The sequence below is a fragment of the Typopeltis vanoorti genome, chromosome 2 (genome assembly GCF_054136105.1).
Source record: "Typopeltis vanoorti isolate ZY-2024b chromosome 2, IOZ_Tvanoo_1.0, whole genome shotgun sequence".
In the NCBI taxonomy this organism is placed as follows: Eukaryota; Metazoa; Arthropoda; class Arachnida; order Uropygi; family Thelyphonidae; genus Typopeltis; species Typopeltis vanoorti.
Window position 1 is genome coordinate 179,828,010 of NC_143550.1, and position 21,404 is coordinate 179,849,413.

A 21,404-nucleotide genomic window follows, 5' to 3' on the forward strand; every position below is an offset into this window, starting at 1 on the left:
GTTGTAATAGATATGGTTTGAAGGTCAGCAATAAAAATAGGCAGAATCATTGAAAATGTCAACTGTGTTGTGAACGGAGAACCTGTGGAACAAGTAAAACATTTCAGCTACTTAGGCACGATTTTCACTGAAGATGGTAAATTAAATATAGAAATAGACAACAGAATCAACAAAGCTGGTATGGTAGGAAATCAATTGAATAAATTCATATGGAATAAAAGAGAAATTAGTCGGAACACTAAATTAGCTGTATACAAGACAGTGTTCAAACCAATTTTAACTTATGGATCTGAGAGCTGGGTCAGAAGTAAAACACTTGACCAAAGACTAGAGACCGCAGATACGAGAGTCCTGAGAAAGATTAGAGGCATGAACAGATGGCATCAATGGCAATATCATATTAAAAACGAGGAATGTGTTAGCAGAGCTAATCTCAAGTGGTATGGTCACTTAAACAGAATAGGCTAGGAAAGATTAGCAAAACAAGTGTTCTCTGCCAAGTTGGCAGGAAAACGACCCAGAGGAAGACCAAGATATAGGTAGATTGATACGGTTCAAAGTGCCTTAGACGATAGAAATATAAGATCTGATAATATTTGAGTCTTGACAAGTAACAGACTGATTTGGATGAAAATTATAGACAGGAATTTAGTAATGATGTAAATTTTTCATGTAGTACTATCATATCCTGTACACCCCTTGAGGGTACATGGGAGGAATTTGATGATGATGATGAAATGTGAACTTTTGTCTCTGACTATAAAGAGGAAATCTACAATTATTTTTAAGATAATGAACTGTTTCTACTGAAGAAATAAAAGAAATTGATGTGTTTTTTGGATGGCATATTATGGGTCCCAGATAAGATGGAATGGGATCTTTTTAGATTTTAAGTTGTGGTTAAAGTTAAGAATGTAAATTTCTTTTAATGTATTTTAGTATTATTAAATGGGTTTTCATTTTTGTAAAATAGAGGTGTGAAGACTCAAATGACTTAATTATTGTTGAAGTTAAGATTGAATTTTGAGAATAAGTGAGGAATTATCATAGCAAAATACATATACCTGGGATCTTATTTGTGCGCTTAGATTTCAGTATAGAAATCTGATAGTAATGGAAGCCTACTATCAGATTTCTAAATGGGTTTGGGACATAGAGCTGTACTGGACAGTTGAGATATCCTGATTTGACAGATGTTGGCGATTTTAGTTTGTTGAAGGTAGGGATGACGTTTTTAGTATGAACCAGATGTCTATCCCTAGGTATCAGGATTATTTTTATGGCTGCCAGTCCTTGGTACTTGAATTCAAAACATATCTCTTCATCAGGGAAGCACCACTCAAATATTATGCCTCTAGAAAAGAGGCATAATTTAAACAAGCTCCAACCAAGTTCAGGAACCCTGATAAAAAGAGAATGAAGGTAATTATTCATTCTCAGGAGGAGCTGGATTCAGTACCAGAACTCTCCACTCACTATTGAGCCACAAACGGATGCTGACTCTCTAGGAAGCAATGACTGCACTCCAGAATAGAATGCTATTCTGGAGTGCAGAATAGCATTCTATTCTGGAGTGCAAATAATCAGAATAATGATGCTATATGGACACCACAGCAAGCCTTGGATCCTGGCCCCAGACCACGGAGGAGACCCAAGTTTTTTTTTTTTTTTTGGGGGGGGGGAGGGGTATTGTAATTGATATTCTCCTGATAGATGCTACATGATGGAGTAATTTTTTTGATTGTGCTACTGCAGCTGCTCTCTAAGGATATCTCTTGAACACAGTTTCTTTACAGATTTTGGAGATCTGCTAACCCTTCTATATGAAGAAGGGTGACATTTTAGTCACCCATTGAATGTAAGATTAAGAACAGTGACATATTTATTACAGCTTCTGATTTTTTTTTCTGCTTAATTTGGTTCTCTCCTCTTGATGATAACATTTTTATTTATTTTTTTATTTGCTTCCACCCATGAAAAGTTATTGCAACCTATAGTACGTTTTTGTATCAGGCTAGCAATATGGCTGATATTAATTGCTGATCTTTGCATCATCAGCAAACATGTCAGCTGCTATTGAGGGTGAGTAAACCCTAATAGACTTTTGGAAGGAATAAAATATGCAGATGCCTCATGGAGTGAGGCAACAGTACAGTGTATGAATGGTGTGTGGAAGAAGCTGCTGTAAATATATGTTCATACATTCACAAGATTCAACAAAGAAAAAGTCTTACAAGAGAACGGTGACAAGATAGTGTTATTAGCTGAAGAGTCAAGGTTGACAATGAAGATGTTGAGCATTTGCTGAAAGAAGCACTCTGAAATGAGGATCTTATAGAGACAGAAGCACAGAAAGTTGAGAGAGAGTTTCCAAAAATGTTCACAATGAAATAATTGGCAAAGTCACATGAGTCTGTTAATAAACCAGTTTGGTTGTTTGAAGAAATGATCTCAACACGGAGAGATTTAGCAGAGTAGAAGAATGATGCAAGCTGCAATTGCTTGTTACAAAGAAATTTAAGAAGAAAAGGAAACACATGACTATTATCACTTACTCCTTTGTATTGTTTTATGTATAATATTAAGCAGCCTTCACTATTTCAAATTGTTAGAGTAATACTTTGTATTCAACTATCTGTTGCCACTGATGATGACCTGTAATTTTCAGGTCAAAATATATGGCTTTTGAATGTGAAGACTAAGTTGGATGAAATGTACAAATTTTTAAAGAAGCTCACTCCAGTTGTCATCTTACCTTCTGAAGATGAACTTAGATTCTCCACAATTTTGCTTCTAGTGACCCCCCCCCCCCCCCATGTTTTGTTGCATTCTAAAATTTGTTGTTGATGAACTAATTTCCCCTGGCTCTGATGGATCATCCAATTACTATAGCAGGAGCCTTGAAGAACTACTCTCGTTCCATGCATTTCCAACTGATTATTTTACCAGAAGCCTGAACACTGATGTTTCACGATTTATTTTACTTTACAAAAATTTTATGTTAAAATTTACATTGTATTATTTCATTATAAATAAAGAGTAAAATTAGTTAAAATATAAAAAACAGACCTATACATTTTAGCAGTCAGAAATGTTAACTGTTGTATAGTGATCTGTGACTTAAAATGGGACTGTTTTAAGTCAGAAGTCATTGAAAGTTGAGGATGGACAATACTGTATATATGATTATCATCATCTGAGACCTCTAGGAAGTCAAGAACTCATCAATATATATATTGGAATAGCCCAGGGACAACTCACACTTAAAGTTAACTGTTCATTATTCAAACAACAGTTATGAACATATATCACACACTTTTTTGTTTGCTTATACCAGAGTAAAATATGGATGAAAGCACGTATAATATTGAATATACTCTTTCTAAAGTAGAAAAAAAAAAAAAAAACTATTATAATTACGGCTATTTTGCCTGCTTCAGTTTAGGAGTGCCCCTGTTTAAATGTCATTGGCTATTTACTCATGGATTATTAGGGCATTGTAGATGTAAATTTACCAAAAAGTATATGTAGCATAAGGAAGAGAAATTTACACATACCTTTTTCTGGGTGTTGCGGCTTTTCTTCTTTCTGCGATGTCCGAAAACTACTGAGTGTGTGGAAGGGGGGGGGGGTAGGCAATTTGGGAGAATTAAATTAGAAAAACCCGGGTTTTTTTGCAGTAATATATATATAAACATATATATTATATTATTATGTTATATAGGGTGGGGAAAGGTGAAAGGGTTGATTTTTTATATAGGGAGGGGGAAGGGGAAAAGGGAGTTAACGGGGTGTGGTCCGTTTCGACTATTTTTGGTCGTGATCTGAACACATTGGGAAAGTGGATGCTATGTCAGGTCGGGTAGGTGCATCTGTTTTTGAAGGGTTTGTGTTATCGCCTATTGGTCGGTGTTGTGACCTCAATTTTATGTTGTGAAGCTTTCAAACCTCGGAGATTATGTAGGGCCTGTGTACGTTGATAGAGTTCGCGTCACATTTTATGGCTATTGTTTCCGATATTCTAAGCATTGTTTCATTGTCTTGTCTGTCTACTATGATGGCCTTGTCGATCTGCGGGGTATGTTTTTGTTCAAGGGCGTGAACAGCTATTTCTGTTTTTTGTATTTGATTTTTCTTTTTGATGTTACGTTTTTTAGTGTTTAAATGTTCAGGAATAGGGATGTTACAATCACAGAAGTGTTCTTGTAATCTTGCCCATAAAGACCTGATGGTGGAACCTGTGTAGGTGATATCACAGTCTTTTTGGCAGGGAAATTTATAGACCACATTGTGATGTTCAAATATTTCTTTCTGTGTGTGAGGTTTGGTGGGTTTTAGGAGATTTGCCAGTTTTTGGTTTGTGGTGAATACCAGTTTGTAGTCAGTATGTTTGAAGATGTATTTATAGGCTTTGCATGTGTTTTGGGTGTATGGTAGTTTGATAATTTTTTGTGTTGGGAAGTTCGTTTTGGCATATCCGCAAAGGACAGGAAAAACGGAAATAGCTGTTCACACCCTTGAACAAAAACATACCCCGCAGATCGACAAGGCCATCATAGTAGACAGACAAGACAATGAAACAATGCTTAGAATATCGGAAACAATAGCCATAAAATGTGATGCGAACTCTATCAACGTACACAGGCCCTACATAATCTCCAAGGTTTGGAAGCTTCACAACACCGACCAATAGGCGATAACACAAACACTTCAAAAACAGAAGCACCTACCCGACCTGACATAGCATCCACTTTCCCAACGTGTTCAGATGATGACCAAAAATAGTCGAAACGGACCGCACCCCGTCAACCCCCTTTTCCCCTCCCTATATAAAAAAAATCAACCCTTTCACCTTTCCCCATCCTATATAACGTAATAATATAATATATATGTTTATATCATCATCATCATCATCATCAAATTCCTGCCATGTACCCTCAAGGGGTGTACAGGATATGACAGTACTACATGAAAAAATTACATCATTACTAACTTCCTATCTACAATTTTCCTCCAAATCAGTCTGTTACTTGTCAAGACTCCAACATTATCAGATCTTATATTTCTATCGTCTAAGGCACTTTGTACCGTATCAATCCACCTATATCTTGGTCTTCCTCTGGGTCGTTTTCCTGCCAACCTGGCAGAGAACACTTGTTTTGCTAATCTTTCCTCTCCCATTCTATTTAAGTGACCATACCATCTGAGATTAGCTCTGCTAACGCATTCCTGGACGCTGACAATGTCAAGTTCTTTCCTAATATCCTCGTTTTTAATATGACATTGCCATTGATGCCATCTGTTCACGCCTCTAATCTTTCTCAGGACTCTCATATCTGCAGTCTCTAGTCTTTGGTCAAGTGTTTTACTTCTGACCCAGCTCTCAGATCCATAAGTTAAAATTGGTTTGAACACTGTCTTGTATACAGCTAATTTAGTGTTCCGACTAATTTCTTTCTTATTCCATATGAATTTATTCAATTGACTTCCCACCATACCAGCTTTGCTGATTCTGTTGTCTATTTCTATATTTAGTTTACCATCTTCAGTAAAAATTGTGCCTAAGTAGCTGAAATGTTTTACTTGTTCCACAGGTTCTCCATTCACAACACAGTTGACATTTTCAATGATTCTGCCTATTTTCATTGTCTTTGTCTTTTTATTGCTGACCTTCATACCATATCTATTACAACAGCTATTCAATTTAGTCAGAGAATCTTGCAGACTTGTAGCGGATTTATTTAGAAGTATAACATCATCCGCATAAAGCAAAGAGCTGACATTAACATCTCCAATTTTGATATCAGGTTTAATACCACATTCCTTCATAATGTGATCCATATAGATAATGAATAACAGAGGGGATAATGTACATCCTTGTCTCACACCAGATTTAACATTAAACCATCTTCCTCTACTTCCTTCAATTCTAACTGCTGACTCACAACTCAAATAAAGACTAAGTATCGCTTGATATAATGCCCCATTGACACCATATAACTGCAGCGTATTGAATAGCTTCTCTCTTGGCACCTTGTCATATGCCTTTTCCAAATCGACAAAACTTAAATACAGATCTGTGTTATATTCCCATGCTTTCTCGACTATTTGTCGTAAAGTGAAGATCTGATCCTGACAGCCTCTATTTGGCCTGAATCCAGCTTGTTCTTCACCAAGCTTTTCTTCCACAATTCTTCTCAACCGTTTCTCAAGTATACTTGCATAGATCTTGCCAGGAACACTCAGTAGGGAAATACCTCTGTAATTCTCACATTCAGTTTTATTTCCCTTTTTATATATGGGTACTATGAGAGCTCTACTCCAATCATCGGGAATTCGTCCCTCTGTCCAGGCTTTCTGAACTATGCAGTGCAGCCACTGTAAGACTCTTATACCACCATACTTCAGCATTTCTGGTCGAATATCATCTACTCCTGCTGCCTTTCCACATTTCAAGCCTTTGATGGCTTTTTCTACTTCAAGTATGGATATGTATTCCTGACTGCATGCCTGGTCAGTGTTTTTTATCACTGTGCTGTCATCACTGCTTGTTTCATTTAGCAGTTTTTCAAAGTAATTACTCCATACTTCAAGGATATCTTTTTCTCCTGTTTTCATTTCACCTTTATCATCTGTAATTCCTTTTACAGCACTCTTTCCTCCATTTCTAAGCTTCTTCAACAACCTCCAGAATATTTTGCCACCTTCTTGATATTTATTTTCTATATTCTTGCCAAAGTCCTCCCATGACTTTTGTTTAGCAAGTTTTACACACTGTTTAGCTTTCTTACATTTGTCTCTGTATTCTGTAAGAGTAAAAGCTGACTTATTTGCCAGGAACTTTTGATATGCTTTCTTCTTTTCCTTCACTGCCTCTTTAACTTCCTGTGTCCACCAGGGAGTTCTGATTTTTTTATCCTTGCACACAACCTCACCACATGCCTCTCTGGCAGAACCAATCAATGTTTCCTTCAGAGTTTGCCACTGAATCTCCAAGGTTTGATTCCTGTTCTCAAACTCTTTCATTTTCTTTTCAATAATATTTCTGTATTTTAGTCTACAGTTCACATCTGAGAGCTGCTCAACTTTTATTCGCTTTAAAACTTTCTTACATGTTATTCTTTTCAATATGAAATTCAATTTTATCCTGCTCAAGACTAAATAGTGATCACTTCCAATTTCAAATCCTCTGTACACTCTGGTGTCCTGCACCAGAGAGAAAACATCACTATCAATAATAACATAGTCAATGAGACTTTTCTTATTCCTAGCCTCTTCTCTCCATGTGAATTTGTGCACATTTTTATGTTGGAACATGGTGTTAGTAATAACCAGTCCATGTCCTGAGCAGAAATCCAACAGATATTTGCCATTATTATTAGCTTTGCTCTTTTCTCCAAATTTTCCCAAAATATTTTTGTATGTCTCACAATCATTTCCTACTCTGCTATTTAGATCCCCAACAAGGACCAACTTTTCCTTTTTCATTGTGTCAGTTGCTTTTTCTAAAGCCTCAAAAAATTCCTCCACTTCTACCTTAGTAGAACCTTCTGTGGGACCATAGGCACAAATAAGTCTCATTGTCCAGTTCCCCATTCTCATATTTGCCCACATTACTCTACTTGAGACTGACTGCCATTCAAGAAGATTAGCCTCGTATTTTGTGTTGAATATGTTTATATATATGTTTATATATATATATATATATTACTGAAAAAAATCCGGGTTTTTCTAATTTAATTCTCCCAAATTGCCTACCCCCCCTCCACACACTCAGTAGTTTTCGGACATCGCAGAAAGAAGAAAAGCCGCAACACCCAGAAAAAGGTATGTGTAAATTTCTCTTCTTTATGCTACATACACTTTTTGGTAAATTTACATCTACAATGCCCTAATAATCCATGAGTAAATAGCCAATGACATTTAAACAGGGGCACTCCTCAACTGAAGCAGGCAAAATAGCCGTAATTATAATAGTTTATTAAGAGGAGTAACATGGGAGTTTTCCCAGAAATAATATACAAAAAAAAAAACTTATCCTTAGAGTGAACTTAATGCCAAAGAAGACAAATGAGTTAAAGGGAAGAAGTTGTCATTTTAGCAATTATATTAGTTTAATTTATATTAAAAATAAGGAGGGGAAATAAGGTATTAGAAATTATCAAAATTTATAAATTTGAAATGAAGTAATTCATACTTTTCTAGCCAAATGCTTAAAATCTTCTGTACTAATGATACGTCCAATTTTGCAATCTGGTTTTCTATATGGATTGAGACACTGTACAATGAAACCTGAAATTTTTGTCCTAAATAATTCTTTTATTTTCTTTGCAACTTCACTTGAGGTATCAGCAGCTGCAGTCGTTGTGCTTTTTTTCTTTGCCTACAGCAAAACATACATTTAAGATTTAAATAAATAAAACAAAAATAAATTAAAAAGTGTGCAAATTTACAGAAGCTTTACAATACTTTTTTGAGAATATGTATGAGTTATTATAAATGAGTTATTAATAGACTATATGGCACTTCCATACCATACCACTCTCACTTGCAGCTTCCAAATACTAGGAATCCGTAAACCACTTCTAACCATTTTGTAATCACAAGGAGAATGCATATAATATAAACTGTTTAATAAAGAACATGTTTAATGCTTTTCTTTGTTGTAATGGTCATAATACTACAAATATTGCTGTACTATTTCAAAACCATTACTGTCTACCACCTAACAAACTAGACAATACACATTCAGCAAAGGTATCAGCGGCTATCTTCACTCACACACACACAATAAGTTGCAAACCATCCAGACACTTCCAGATATATTTGCAAGATAACCTGATATCATGCTTATACATGTGGGAAAGTGCCCAATCTGGCAGATGGCAGCTAAACTCTAATCCAAGATTTTTGTTAAGTAAATGTATTGCTTATAGTACATCCCACTGGAAGTCATCAGACATATCTAGATGTAAACAAAATATGCCTTCATTGATCGTGTTTTTATTTAATGTGTTGGCCTACAACTTAGTCACAATTATTGCCTCAATCTGGAAGACTTTCTTCTAATAGCACTAGTTCGAGGCAAGCCGTTGAAGTGTGGAAGTTATCAGGAAGCTCCTGTAAGATTAGCGATTTTTTTTTAATTTATTGAATGTGTTTTACATTAATTGGTGTATCTTTAGTATATTATTGTAGATTTATTTTCTTTAGTAATAAAATTATAGATATATTGTTAATTTAAGATAGTCTTAAAAATGATGTGAGAAATATAATGCAGATGTAACAAATAAACAGAAAATAAACTGAAAGAGATGGTAGTTTATTGGAACTAATGATTTAAGTAACAACAAATATGGTATGAGAGAGGATAGGAAAGAATTGCTAGAAGATTCATTATTAAAAATACCATTATAGTAAAACTTTGGTTTAATATAAACCAAAATAATCACTGGACGTTTTGATCTTTATATCAAGGTTATCATCTGGAGGATACACATATATACAAAGAAACAAGCTACATTATAATTACATTACTAGAGTGACCTCTGGTGGGAAAAAAAAACTTACTACATCAAAGCTAGAGTCCTGTTATTATTATCTGTTTGGTTACAAATCATTAAGAGATATATTAAGCTAGAGAGCAACATGCTCTCGCATAATTACTCATATGAATTAGAACAAAACAGTATACATGTTGGCTAATAAGGGATGAAATTATTGCTTAGAGCAGTGGTTTTTAACCTTTTCGAAGTCACAAAACACTTTTCATTATAAGAAAAATTTGGGGAGCACCAAAAACATTAGGGTCATAAAACTAAAATGGAACTTATTTTAATGCGATACTTGAGCTTGTCGGTTTTTGCAGAGATTTCAGCAATATCAGGTTTAATATGTGATATATCTACCCTCACCTCTTTATCTATATTAGTAAGTCTTTCACGCTTTTTAGTTTTCATATTGGTTAATATTGAGAAACCGAGCTCACACAAATACGATGTTGAAAACTGTAACAAAATTTTCAGTGCCCTTGTGGGTAGAGCTGGGTATTCGGATTGGACATAAGTCCAAATTCCTCAAGAGTTATTTCAGAGAATTTCATTTTTAGAGTACGATCCGTTGACAATGTAACTAAGTGTTCTTCTTGTAACGAAAATTCACAACTCGATGTATTAACTGTGTCAAATGGATTTCGTATCCATCATAATTGTGTGATTTAAGGAAGGAAGTTAACTTAATCTTTTCTTCCAATATTGTTAAATGTTCTGTTATAACGGAAATAATTCCCTCGACATTTTTATTATGGGGCGAAGGAAACATATGTACTGTATTTTTTCTGATATGTGGATTTCCAAAGAGATACTTTTTCTGAAAAGCTGACAATTTGTCAGTGAATGTTAAAATATTTTCATTTTCACCTTGGATACTTGTTTTAACTCTATTTAAATATCGGCTAAACATGCCATTTTAGTACACTAAATATCATTTTGAAGACATTTTACAAAAGCATCTGTACCTTTATTTTGAAAAAAGGCCAATAACTCATTATTAAGTTCTAAAATTCGGAATAGCACTTTACCCCTGAATAACCATCTTATTTCATTGTGCAAAAGCAAAGATTCGTACTTGGCTTCCATAGATGTTCAAAGGATTTTTAAAGAGGAATGCTTTCAAAGGTCTCTTGACTTGACTTGATGTAATTTACCATATTCACACCTTGGTCTAGTACAGGTTTTAATATTGCAGGTAATCTTTTTGTATCATGTGACATCTTTCACCGCGGAACACCTGAAACCAGTTCGCGGAACACAAGTGTTCCGGGGAACACCGGTTAAGAACCACTGGCTTAGAGTGTTAAAGGGTATGATGGAAAACTTGAAGAACTTAGTGGGTTGAAGGTGTGTAATCCAAATTCTTGGAATTTTTATCATCATCAAATTCCTGACATATATCCTCAATGGGTGTATAGGATATGATAGTACTAAATGAAAAATTTACATCATTACTAACTTCCTATCTACAATTTTTCTCCAAATCAGTCTGTTACTTGTTAAGACTCCAAAATTATCAGATCTTATATTTCTATCGTCTAAGGCACTTTGTACCGTATCAATCTACCTATATCTTGGTCTTCCTCGGGTTGTTTTCATGCCAACCTGGCAGAAAACACTTGCTTTGCTAATCTTTACTCGCCAATTCTGTTTAAGTGACCATACAACCTGAGATTAGCTCTGCTAATGCATTCCTGAATGCTGACAATGTCTAGTTCTTTCCTAATATCCTCTTTTTTAATATGACATTACCATTAATGCCATCTGTTCATTTCTATAATCTTCCTCAGGACTCTCATATCTGTGATCTCTAGTCTTTGGTCAAGTGTTTTACTTCTGACCCGGCTCTCAGATCCATAAGTTAAAACTGGTTTGAACACTGTCTTGTACACAGCTAATTTAGTGTTGCGACTAATTTCTCTCATATTCCATATGAATTTACCATCTTCACTAAAAATCGTGCCTAAGTAGCTGAAATGTTTTACTTGTTCCACAAGTTCCCCGTTCACAACAGAATTGATATTTTCAACGATTCAACCTATTTTCATTGTCTTTGTCTTTTTATTGCTGACCTTCATACCATATCTATTACAACAGTTATTCAATTTAGTCAGAGAATCTTCAGACTTGTAGCGGATTTATTTAGAAGTATAACATCATCCGCATAAAGCAAAAAGCTGACATTAACATCTCCAATTTTGATATCAGGTTTAATACCACTTTCCTTCATAATGTGATCCATATAGATAATGAATAACAGAAGGGATAATGTACATCCTTGTCTCACACCAGATTTAACATTAAACCATCTTCCTGTACTTCCTTCAATTCTAACTGCTGACTTACAACTCAAATAAAGACTAAGTATTGCTTGATATAATGCCCCATTGACACCATATCACTGTAGCGTATTGAATAGCTTCTCTCTTGGCACCTTGTCATATGCCTTTTCCAAATCAACAAAACTTAAATACAGATCTTTGTTATATTCCCATGCTTTCTCAACTATTTGTCATAAAGTGAAGATCTGATCCTGACAGCCTCTATTTGGCCTAAATCCAGCTTGTTCTTCACCAAGCTTTTCTTCCACATTTCTTCTCAACCGTTTCTCAAGTATGCTTGCATAGATTTGTAAGGAACACTCAGTAGGGAAATACCTCTGTAATTCTCACATTCAGTTTTATTTCCCTTCTTATATATGTGTACTATTAGAGCTCTACTCCAATCATCAGGAATTCGTCCCTCTGTCCAGGCCTTCTGAACTATGCAGTGCAGCCATTGTAAGACTTTTATATCACTATATTTCAGCATTTCTGGTCGAATATCATCTGCTCCTGCTGCCTTTCCACATTTCAAGCCTTTGATGGCTTTTTCTACTTCAAGTATGGATATGTATTCCTGACTGTATGCCTGTTGTGTTTTTTACCACTGTGCTGTCATCACTGCTTGTTTTATTTAGCAGTTTTTCAAAGTAATTACTCCATACTTCAAGGATATCTTTTTCTCCTGTTTTCATGTCACCTTTATCATCTCTAACTCCTTTTACAGCAGTCTTTCCTCCATTTCTAAGCTTCTTCAACAACCTCCAGATTATCTTACCACCTGCTTGATATTTATTTTCTATGTTTTTGCCAAAGTTCTCCCATGACTTTTGTTTAGCTAGTTTTACACAGTGTTTAGCTTTCTTACATTTGTCTCTGTATTCTCTATGAGCACAAGCTGATTTATTTGTCAGGAACTTTTGATATGCTTTCTTCTTTTCCTCCACTGCCTCTTTAACTTCCTGTGTCCACCATGGAGTTCTGATTTTTCAATCCTTCCAGAGAACCTCACCACATGCCTCCCTGGCTGAATCAATCAGGGTTTTCTCCAAGGCTTGCCACTGAATCTTCAAGGGTTGGTTCCTGTTCTCAAACTCTTTCATTTTTTCTTCAATAATCTTTGTGTATTTAGTCTACAGTTCAGATCTGAGAGCTGCTCAACTTTTATTCGCTTTAAAACTTTCTTACATATTATTCTTTTCAATATGAAATTCAATTTTTATCCTGCTCAAGACTAAATAGTGATCACTTCCAATTTCAAATCCTCTGTACACTCTGGTGTCCTGCACCAGAGAGAAAACATCACTATCAATAATAACATAGTCAATGAGACTTTTCTTATTCCTTGCCTCTTCTCTCCATGTGAATTTGTGCACATTTTTATGTTGGAACATTGTGTTAGTAATAACCAGTCCATGTCCTGAGCAGAAATCCAACAGGATTTGCCATTATTATTAGCTTTGCTCTTTTCTCCAAATTTTCCCAAAATATTTTTGTATGTCTGAGAATCATTTCCTACTCTGCTATTCAGATCCCCAACAAGGACCAACTTTTCCTTTTTCATTGTGTCAGTTGCTTTTTCTAAAGCATCAAAAAATTCCTCCACTTCTACCTTAGTAGAACCTTCTGTGGGACCATAGGCACAAATAAGTCTCATTGTCCAATTCCCCATTCTGATATATGCCCACATCACTCTACTTGAGACTGCCTGCCATTCAAGAAGATTAGCCTCGTATTTTGTGTTGAATACTATGGCTACTCCTTCTTTTCCTTGATTGTCATTTCCTGAATATAACATTTTGTATTTATTGTTCAGAAAGATCTTACCAGTTTTTGTCTTTTTTGTTTCAGTCACCCTTATTATGTCGATCTGGTACTTATCTAATTCCTCAGCTAGCTCCATTGCCATTCAGGCTTCTTATGTTGATAGTACTGATCTTTAACTCTGGTGATGTTGAGTTGGGGTGTGTTTTCAGATTTGTTCCAGTAGCTGACTTTTCGCTGTTAGCCCTGGTTCCCTGGCAAAAACTACAGGGGCATTGTTTAACCAGGCAACGCCCCAGCCAGCATGAAATTTTGTCATGTTGTACCATCAATTTCTATATTGGTTTAAGCCAATAAGAATACAATTTGGTCGGCTAAATTCCGAATTGCCAGCCCACCCGTGTTCATTCAGTATCCAGGTAGATACCCAACAGGGTGCACCACGAGAAGGTGTGGACTGGACATTAGGTCAAAAGCCCTGGTCGGTTCTCTGCATTCTTTTAAAGGCTATGTGGAGGTCTCCTCTCAGTTATACAGCTTTGACCCTTAAGCACCCTGTTCAACATATACCTCGTACACTAAAAAAATTTAAAACTTTAAGAAATAGATAGTGAACAATGCTATGGCAGTTTCAGATACTTTTGAATTGTTGAAGAGAATCAGCATTTCAACTCGACAATCATCGGCTTGCCTGTTTCGTTGAGTCATGCAATATTTTGTTAATACCACACCAATCATATGCGAGTTTTTTGTAGCTGCACTATTTCTACCAGCCTACCATCACTGTCTATTTCGCACTCCAAATTCACTTCTCGTTCGTTAAGGTTTGTTCATAACGTATCTCAAGTCTTGCAGATTACTGGTTGTTTTTGTATGAAAAATGGAGAAACGTTGAAGTTACAGTGCTGGTTTTAAACTCAAAGTTATTGATTTTGCAGAAAAACATGACAATCGAGCAGCAGGGCATGAGTTTAATGTGCGATATTGGCATAAACATAAATCATTCCAAATTGATAAAAGGACAAGCAACAATGAAACTGATTGCTTTAATTTAATTACAGAATCTTTGTCACTAAGGATTCAAATATATCGTGTGATGAAGGTGGGTAGCCAATTCTGTAAATAACGTTGATAATTAAAATTTAAATGCAGTCATTTTATAAATAATGTGGACAATTATAAATTATAATGAATACTGAGGATTTAATTATAAACATTAATTTAGCTTTTTCCTGAAAAACTTTAGTTTATGAAAATTCCTGCATATATCTCAATCATGATTTTTTTTAACTTTCATATTTTGGGAAAAAGTGCAAGTTATATTCAAGTAAATACATTATTATTATTATTCAGGCCTCCATGGAGTCAAAAGAATCATCGTGAGAGGTCCCCCTAAGAAACACAAAGTCTATCATACCAATCTTTGAACTCATTGACCATTCTCGCTCTCACCACTCCATCAGGCAATGCATTCCATGGTTCAACCACCCTCCATGCAACGAAACCGCTCCTCACCCTCTTGCTCACAGTTTCCTTTCGTTAGCACTAGAATTAAATTCACTTGTCTTTATCTCCCCAAAGAGAATAAGGAGTAAATATTAATAAATCATTTTGTAAAATGCTATTAAAACACTTTTGTAACTTTAGGTTACAAATTATCAAAATTGCAGCAATGTTTCATAATGGCGAAGGAGACAACACATGAAGTAAAGATATTTTCAAGTTTCAGAAAGGGACCACATTTGGCCAGTAGAAAAACTATCATTGTTTTTCTTTAATTGAGTAAGACTGTATAATAAAATCATCTTTCTTACCTGAAAGTTTATTTTACACACTGTTTGCTCTTACTATTCAAGGAGAGCACCACTGAGTTAAACCAGCTGTTTGAAGCTGGCAAGTACATATGCAGAATTTGAGGCATAAACGCAGCTAAGTAATAGCTGTTTATTTGTGCTATTGTGGAGATTGGAATGAAAATGGGGGGGGGGGGGGAATCCTGTTTTACTGAGCAGAACGTTATAGGAATATATTTGGAGACCTATAGATTTATCTGAGAGTATTTATTTCTTTCAAATGGTGTACAGCCACTAGAAGATAAAAATCTAAAAAAGGCTTCTAATTTTTTTTTTCTTGTTTTAAAAAAATAAATAGTAGTTCAAGTTTGAAAAGAGCAAATTTCAGTACTGCATGTCAACAAATGAAATTTAAGACAGAACATTTTGTATCAAGCAGAAAGTTGTGGTTTTCTTCTAAACAGCATTCTTCATGATAGTGTGTGTGTGTGTGTGTTACAGAATACCGAAGACAAGAAGAAAGACAAAGGAATTGAATTCATGTAATGAAGATTTGTTTAGAGAACTATGAAGCGAACAGTAAGTATTTTCTCTTCATGGATAACTATCTGGAGGAGGGAAATTTTTCTGAAAATTTGTACAACTTAATTTGTAACTGCATTGAATGTATTGAAAATACCGTGGTTGTTAATCCTAAAAAGGATTCGTAAAGGAATTTGTTTCCTTTGTTTGTTGTTAGAATATATTTTTATTCCTGAAATTAAAATGAATGAGTGCCACAGAGAAAGTGTATCTCACAACTTTTTATGTCAAATATTATATTTGTACATTATGATATTTATAAGAATGTCTTTTTGTAAGAAAGATTCCGGTAATTGGACCACATATTTATTAAGATAAATAACAATAAAAAACAAACCCAACAAGTTTCACAAGTCGTTTGACTTACATCTTCAGGGATCAAAGGTAACTAAAAGTTACTTTCATGTATCAAGACAAATTTTGGGAACAAAAAGAAGGACTGGCTATGGGCTCCCCCCCCCTCTCCCCGACTTTAGCTAACCTATATAAGGAACATTTTGAAAATAATGCTTTAAATAATTATCATAAAAAAACCGAAAATTTGCCTATTTTATGTAGACGATATTTTCATCATATGGCCACAGAGGAACTAACTGCATTCAAAGATTACCTGAATAATATACACAACAACATAAAATTTATATTTGGAACAAGAAGAACATAAAAAACTTCCCTTTCTTGATATTCTAATAGAAGTCAATGAAAAAGATAATAAATTATCCTTCTTCATCTATAGAAAACCCACCAACACAGGAAGATTTCTTAATGCGGCCTCACACCACCACCCCTCACAAAAAATAGCTTTAATTAAAACCTTTAGGGACAGAGTTTATAATATTTCCAGCACAGAAAAACAGAGAAATGAAGAATTACAATATTTAATGCAGATCCTAAAAAAAAAAAAAGGTTATGAACCTAAGACAATCAAAAAAAATCCTCAACACACCTCCTACAAGCATCTCACAAAAGCAAGATTTCAAGAATGTTACAGACAAAATGGCCAAATTACTAAACAATCATAACATCAAAGTTGCTTTTCTACCGCTGGAAAAAATTTCAAGATTTCTGCATCCCCCCAAACCTCCACATCATCCTTTAAAAAAAGCAGGTGTTTATAAAATTCATTGTTCCTGTGGCATCTGCTACGTAGGCCAGACGGGAAGATCAGGGGAAATTCGTATGAACGAACACCAAAAAGACATGCAAAAAAGGAGAGAACACAAATCAGGCCTAACATACCATCAGCCATAATGTACTCTGGCAAAAAACAAACATGTCTTACATTGAAAAAAAAATTGTTACATAAGGAAATTTAAAGAAGCTGCAAACATGCTTAGAATTCCAAAGCAATGCAACAAAACCCAGGGCCTAATTCTACACCAAGTTTGGTCAGAATTGATAAAAAATATACCCAAGTCAGACCTCGGACAATGTGAACACGAACAACAGAATGTGACAGATTTCAGCATTCGGATATTTAATTTAATGAACAGTTAGACGGCCACAACTGCATAGAATGAACTATTTTAAGTAATATCTCATTTCTTGTTTAACTTTTAGTTACCTTTGACCCCTGAAGATGTAAGTCAAAAGACTTACAAAACTTATCAGGTTTGTTTTTTATTGTTATTTATCTTAATAAATATGTGGTCCATACCGGAATCTTTCTTATGAACTACTAAACCACAAAAACCTATGCCTACAATGTCTTTTTGTATTACAATTCTCTTGTCTTGTTTAGAAGACTAGGATAAGTAAAAGAAATAAAGAGATTTTAAGGATTTGGGGAAAGAAGAAATGTTTTAAAGTATATAAATATATTGGAAAGGAACTAGAAATACTCAAATAATACTTGTGGTGCAAACCTATGTTTTAAGTTCCAGGAATAAACAAAAAGGTAACATAAATATATATATTGCACACGTTTAAATATGAAGATGCTACCAGTACTTCTAACCTCTTTTGAATAAAGAAAGGACATTTCTCCTAATGGCTTGTCACCTGTTACATGGATAACGAGAAACACTATATTTACATGTGTGTCAGATTTCTTTTATTTCAAATGATTTATCTAGGATATCTGTACATGACTGGAAACCTAGCAAGGACCCCTAGAAAATTTAAGAATAAAGGATTCATGCTCAAAGGGAATTTTTTCCCAACCACCACAGAGCTACACATGGATGCACATATCTGGCAAGCAATAAATGTTCTCAGAGGTGACACACCAGGGTTACCCAATATGCTATACCACTGCAACAAGTCTTGGGCCATGCCCCTGGAGACTTATTGCAATACCATTTACCTTAAGTAGGCATTCCTACTGGCTGACTGATCCTGGCTTGGTCATCTAGGACTGCTTGTCTTGACATGATTATTGCAACACCATTTGACATTGGCAAACACCCCACCAAATGAATGATCTTGGACTGCCCATCTTGCCAAAGTAATGCAAGAATACCATGATCCTCCTTCCTTTTCAGATGCATACAGGTCACACTCAATGGCTAACATGGTGGCAAGGGGATGAATCACAGTGATAGTGGTCTGGAAGATAGGATAGTTTAAAAAAAAAAAACCTCAAGAAATAGAATATGAATGAAAGGCTTCTTACGTTGATAGTATCGATCTTTAACTCTGGTGATGTTGAGTTGGGGTTTGTTTTCAGATTTGTTCCAGTAGCTGACTTTTCGCTGTTTGCCCTGGTTCCATGGCGAAAACAACGGGGGCCTTGTTTAACCGGGCGACGCCCCAGCCGGCATGAAATTTTTTCATGTTGTACCATCATTCTATATTTTGGTTTAACCAATAAGAATACAATTTGGTCGGCTAAATCCCAAATTGCCAGCCCATCCTCGTACAATTTCCATCTACACCACAAAGAAGTTTCAATCTCCCTCGCCTTTGCTCAGAACAGCTTTTTATTGATTAAAAAAAAAAAAAATCTTCAGGTGTAGAAAATATATGACCACTTTGGTCTGTTAAATAAATGCTAGTGGGTACAGTGCAACTCGACATAGGCATACCACAACTGGCTCAAATCGAGAACTCCATCCACCTTCATTACTTATACTGATGCAAGAAAACTATCAATGCTTCCAAAACAGAATTTGAACAGGCAAAAAGCAGGAAACTTGTAAAAAGTTCCAAAATACTGAAAGCCGTACCTTTTGGTCTCTTGTCAAAGCAATTGGTTGTAACTTTTATCCTATGCTATTCCCACCCTTCTAACTTAAATACAGATCTCTGTTATATTCCCATGCTTTCTCGACTATTTGTCATAAAGTGAAGATCTGATCCTGACGGCCTCTATTTGGCCTGAATCCAGCTTGTTCTTCACCAGGCTTTTCTTCCACAATTCTTCTCAACCGTTTCTCAAGTATACTTGCATAGATCTTGCCAGGAACACTCAGTAGGGAAATACCTCTGTAATTCTCACATGCAGTTTTATTTCCCTTTTTATATATGAGTACTATTAGAGCTCTACTCCAATCATCAGGAATTCATCCCTCTGTCCAGGCTTTCTGAACTATGCAGTGCAGCCACTGTAAGACTCTTATACCACCATACTTAAGCATTTCTGGTCGAATATCATCTACTCCTGCTGCCTTTCCACATTTCAAGCCTTTGATGGCTTTTTCTACTTCAAGTATGGATATACTCTGCAACCCAGACAACTTCAATCTATCCTCATAGGGAACATTCCACAGACCTGTCACAAGCTTAGTCACTCATCTCTGAATCCTCTCTACCACCTCTTGGTCCCCTAGAAATGCAGATGATCAAATCTGTTCACAATAGTCAACATGTGGCAGAATCATAGCCTTATAAAGCCATATTTATATTAAAGATTCTTAAAGTTAATAACAGTTGGAGAAATGTGAAGTTCCATCAGACTGGTCAAAAGCTAAGACTATATCTATACTTAGGAAAGACAACAGATATAGTAATTCAAGCAGAAAGGAGTTAATTCTGGTAGTTAAGAGATAGATATGAAATGGTGGAAATTAGAGGAATAGGTTTATTAAAAAGTGGTTACAAAACATGCAGTACAATTTTGAATAAAAGAAATATCACAAACAATCTATTCCCAGAAGAACAAAATGGTTTTAGACATGGAAGATCGTGTATAGATGATATCATTTTAAAACAAACTGAAAAAAAAAAGACAATTTAATTTGAAGATCAAGCATTTGGCCTTGACAGATTATGACAAAGCTTTTGATCAAATACATAGAGAAAAATTATGGGGTATAATGAAAGGATAACCATTTACATTTAGTACAAGCTATACAGAGATTCTATAACAATAGAAATGCTTTAGATAAGTAAAGAAATTGTGGCTCATAAATTGCACATGATCTTTAACAATGAAAAAAAGACAGGCAACGATGACAATATTCCAAAGAAAGGATATCTCACTAGTGTGAAAACTGGAAAGAAATCAATCTACTGACAGTACTTGCAATTTAAGTATTCATAAACTGAAGTAACCTCCCAACCGGCTGTGTGGATGAAATAGTGAGACCCAATTGCATTCTTATCCATGTTATTCAACGGGTGTTACAGAATCGTATCCAGATCAAGCTGGACGTCTATCTTTGACGTTATGGCCGATCGGGATGTTAAAAGTGAACCAGAAAAGATATCATAAAGTTTTTTCACTTGGTTATGAATTAAGTTAAAAATGCCAAGAAATCATATTCTTGTTTAATCCTTTATCCAAGTGCAAGCAAACGACTAAGGTTGCTCATATGAAGAAACTAATGACTTCACATTAATTGCTTTAGTATCCATAATGCAAAACACAGATCCATTTAGATATGTATAATGCATTATGGGAAAGGCCACTACCAGACTGCTTTTGACCTTTACTGAGGTCTCATCGGTAGGACCTGGACCTAGAAGAGATTCAAAGGTTGAAGTAATGCAGAAGCCATATATATCCCATATACAAATACTGAACAGGTGTACCACCTTATCATTAAAATACTCTTGATTAGATTAATGTGATCATTAGCTTGTATATTACTTTTTTCTTTTTTTTTTTAATGTTAGGCCCATACACGAGAGAAGAGATTGGTTGATCAACCTACAGTACGTTAGTACTGTATATGGGTAATGGGTTGGGAAGGAGAAACTTGTTTACATTTGATTTAAGTCTGTATATTGTATTTCTTGAGAAATAATCAGGGGGAAGACTGTTCCACAGTACAGCAGCAGAGAGAGATGAAGGAGAAGGAAAACAAACTTGTTCTGTGGGTTTCAAGGTGCACTGTGAAAGGATGCTGGGCGGTAGCGGTATGTGTTCCAATGGACTTAGTACCGAGTGGGGGAATTATTGATGCTATTTCAGATGAACATTTGCCACAAATATTTAAAGAATACACAAA

General features: G+C 35.3%; 1 protein-coding gene across 2 annotated transcripts in view; it reads right to left on the reverse strand.

Moving 5' to 3' along the window:
- Positions 1-21,404, reverse strand: part of Set2 (SET domain containing 2) — a 552,532-nt gene that overhangs the window by 7,841 nt on the left and 523,287 nt on the right. For both annotated transcript variants that reach the window (XM_090414077.1, XM_090414085.1), the window contains one exon: positions 8,198-8,383. In XM_090414077.1, coding sequence (XP_090270203.1) covers positions 8,198-8,383 — 186 coding nt within the window. The remainder of the gene's footprint in view (positions 1-8,197; positions 8,384-21,404) is intronic.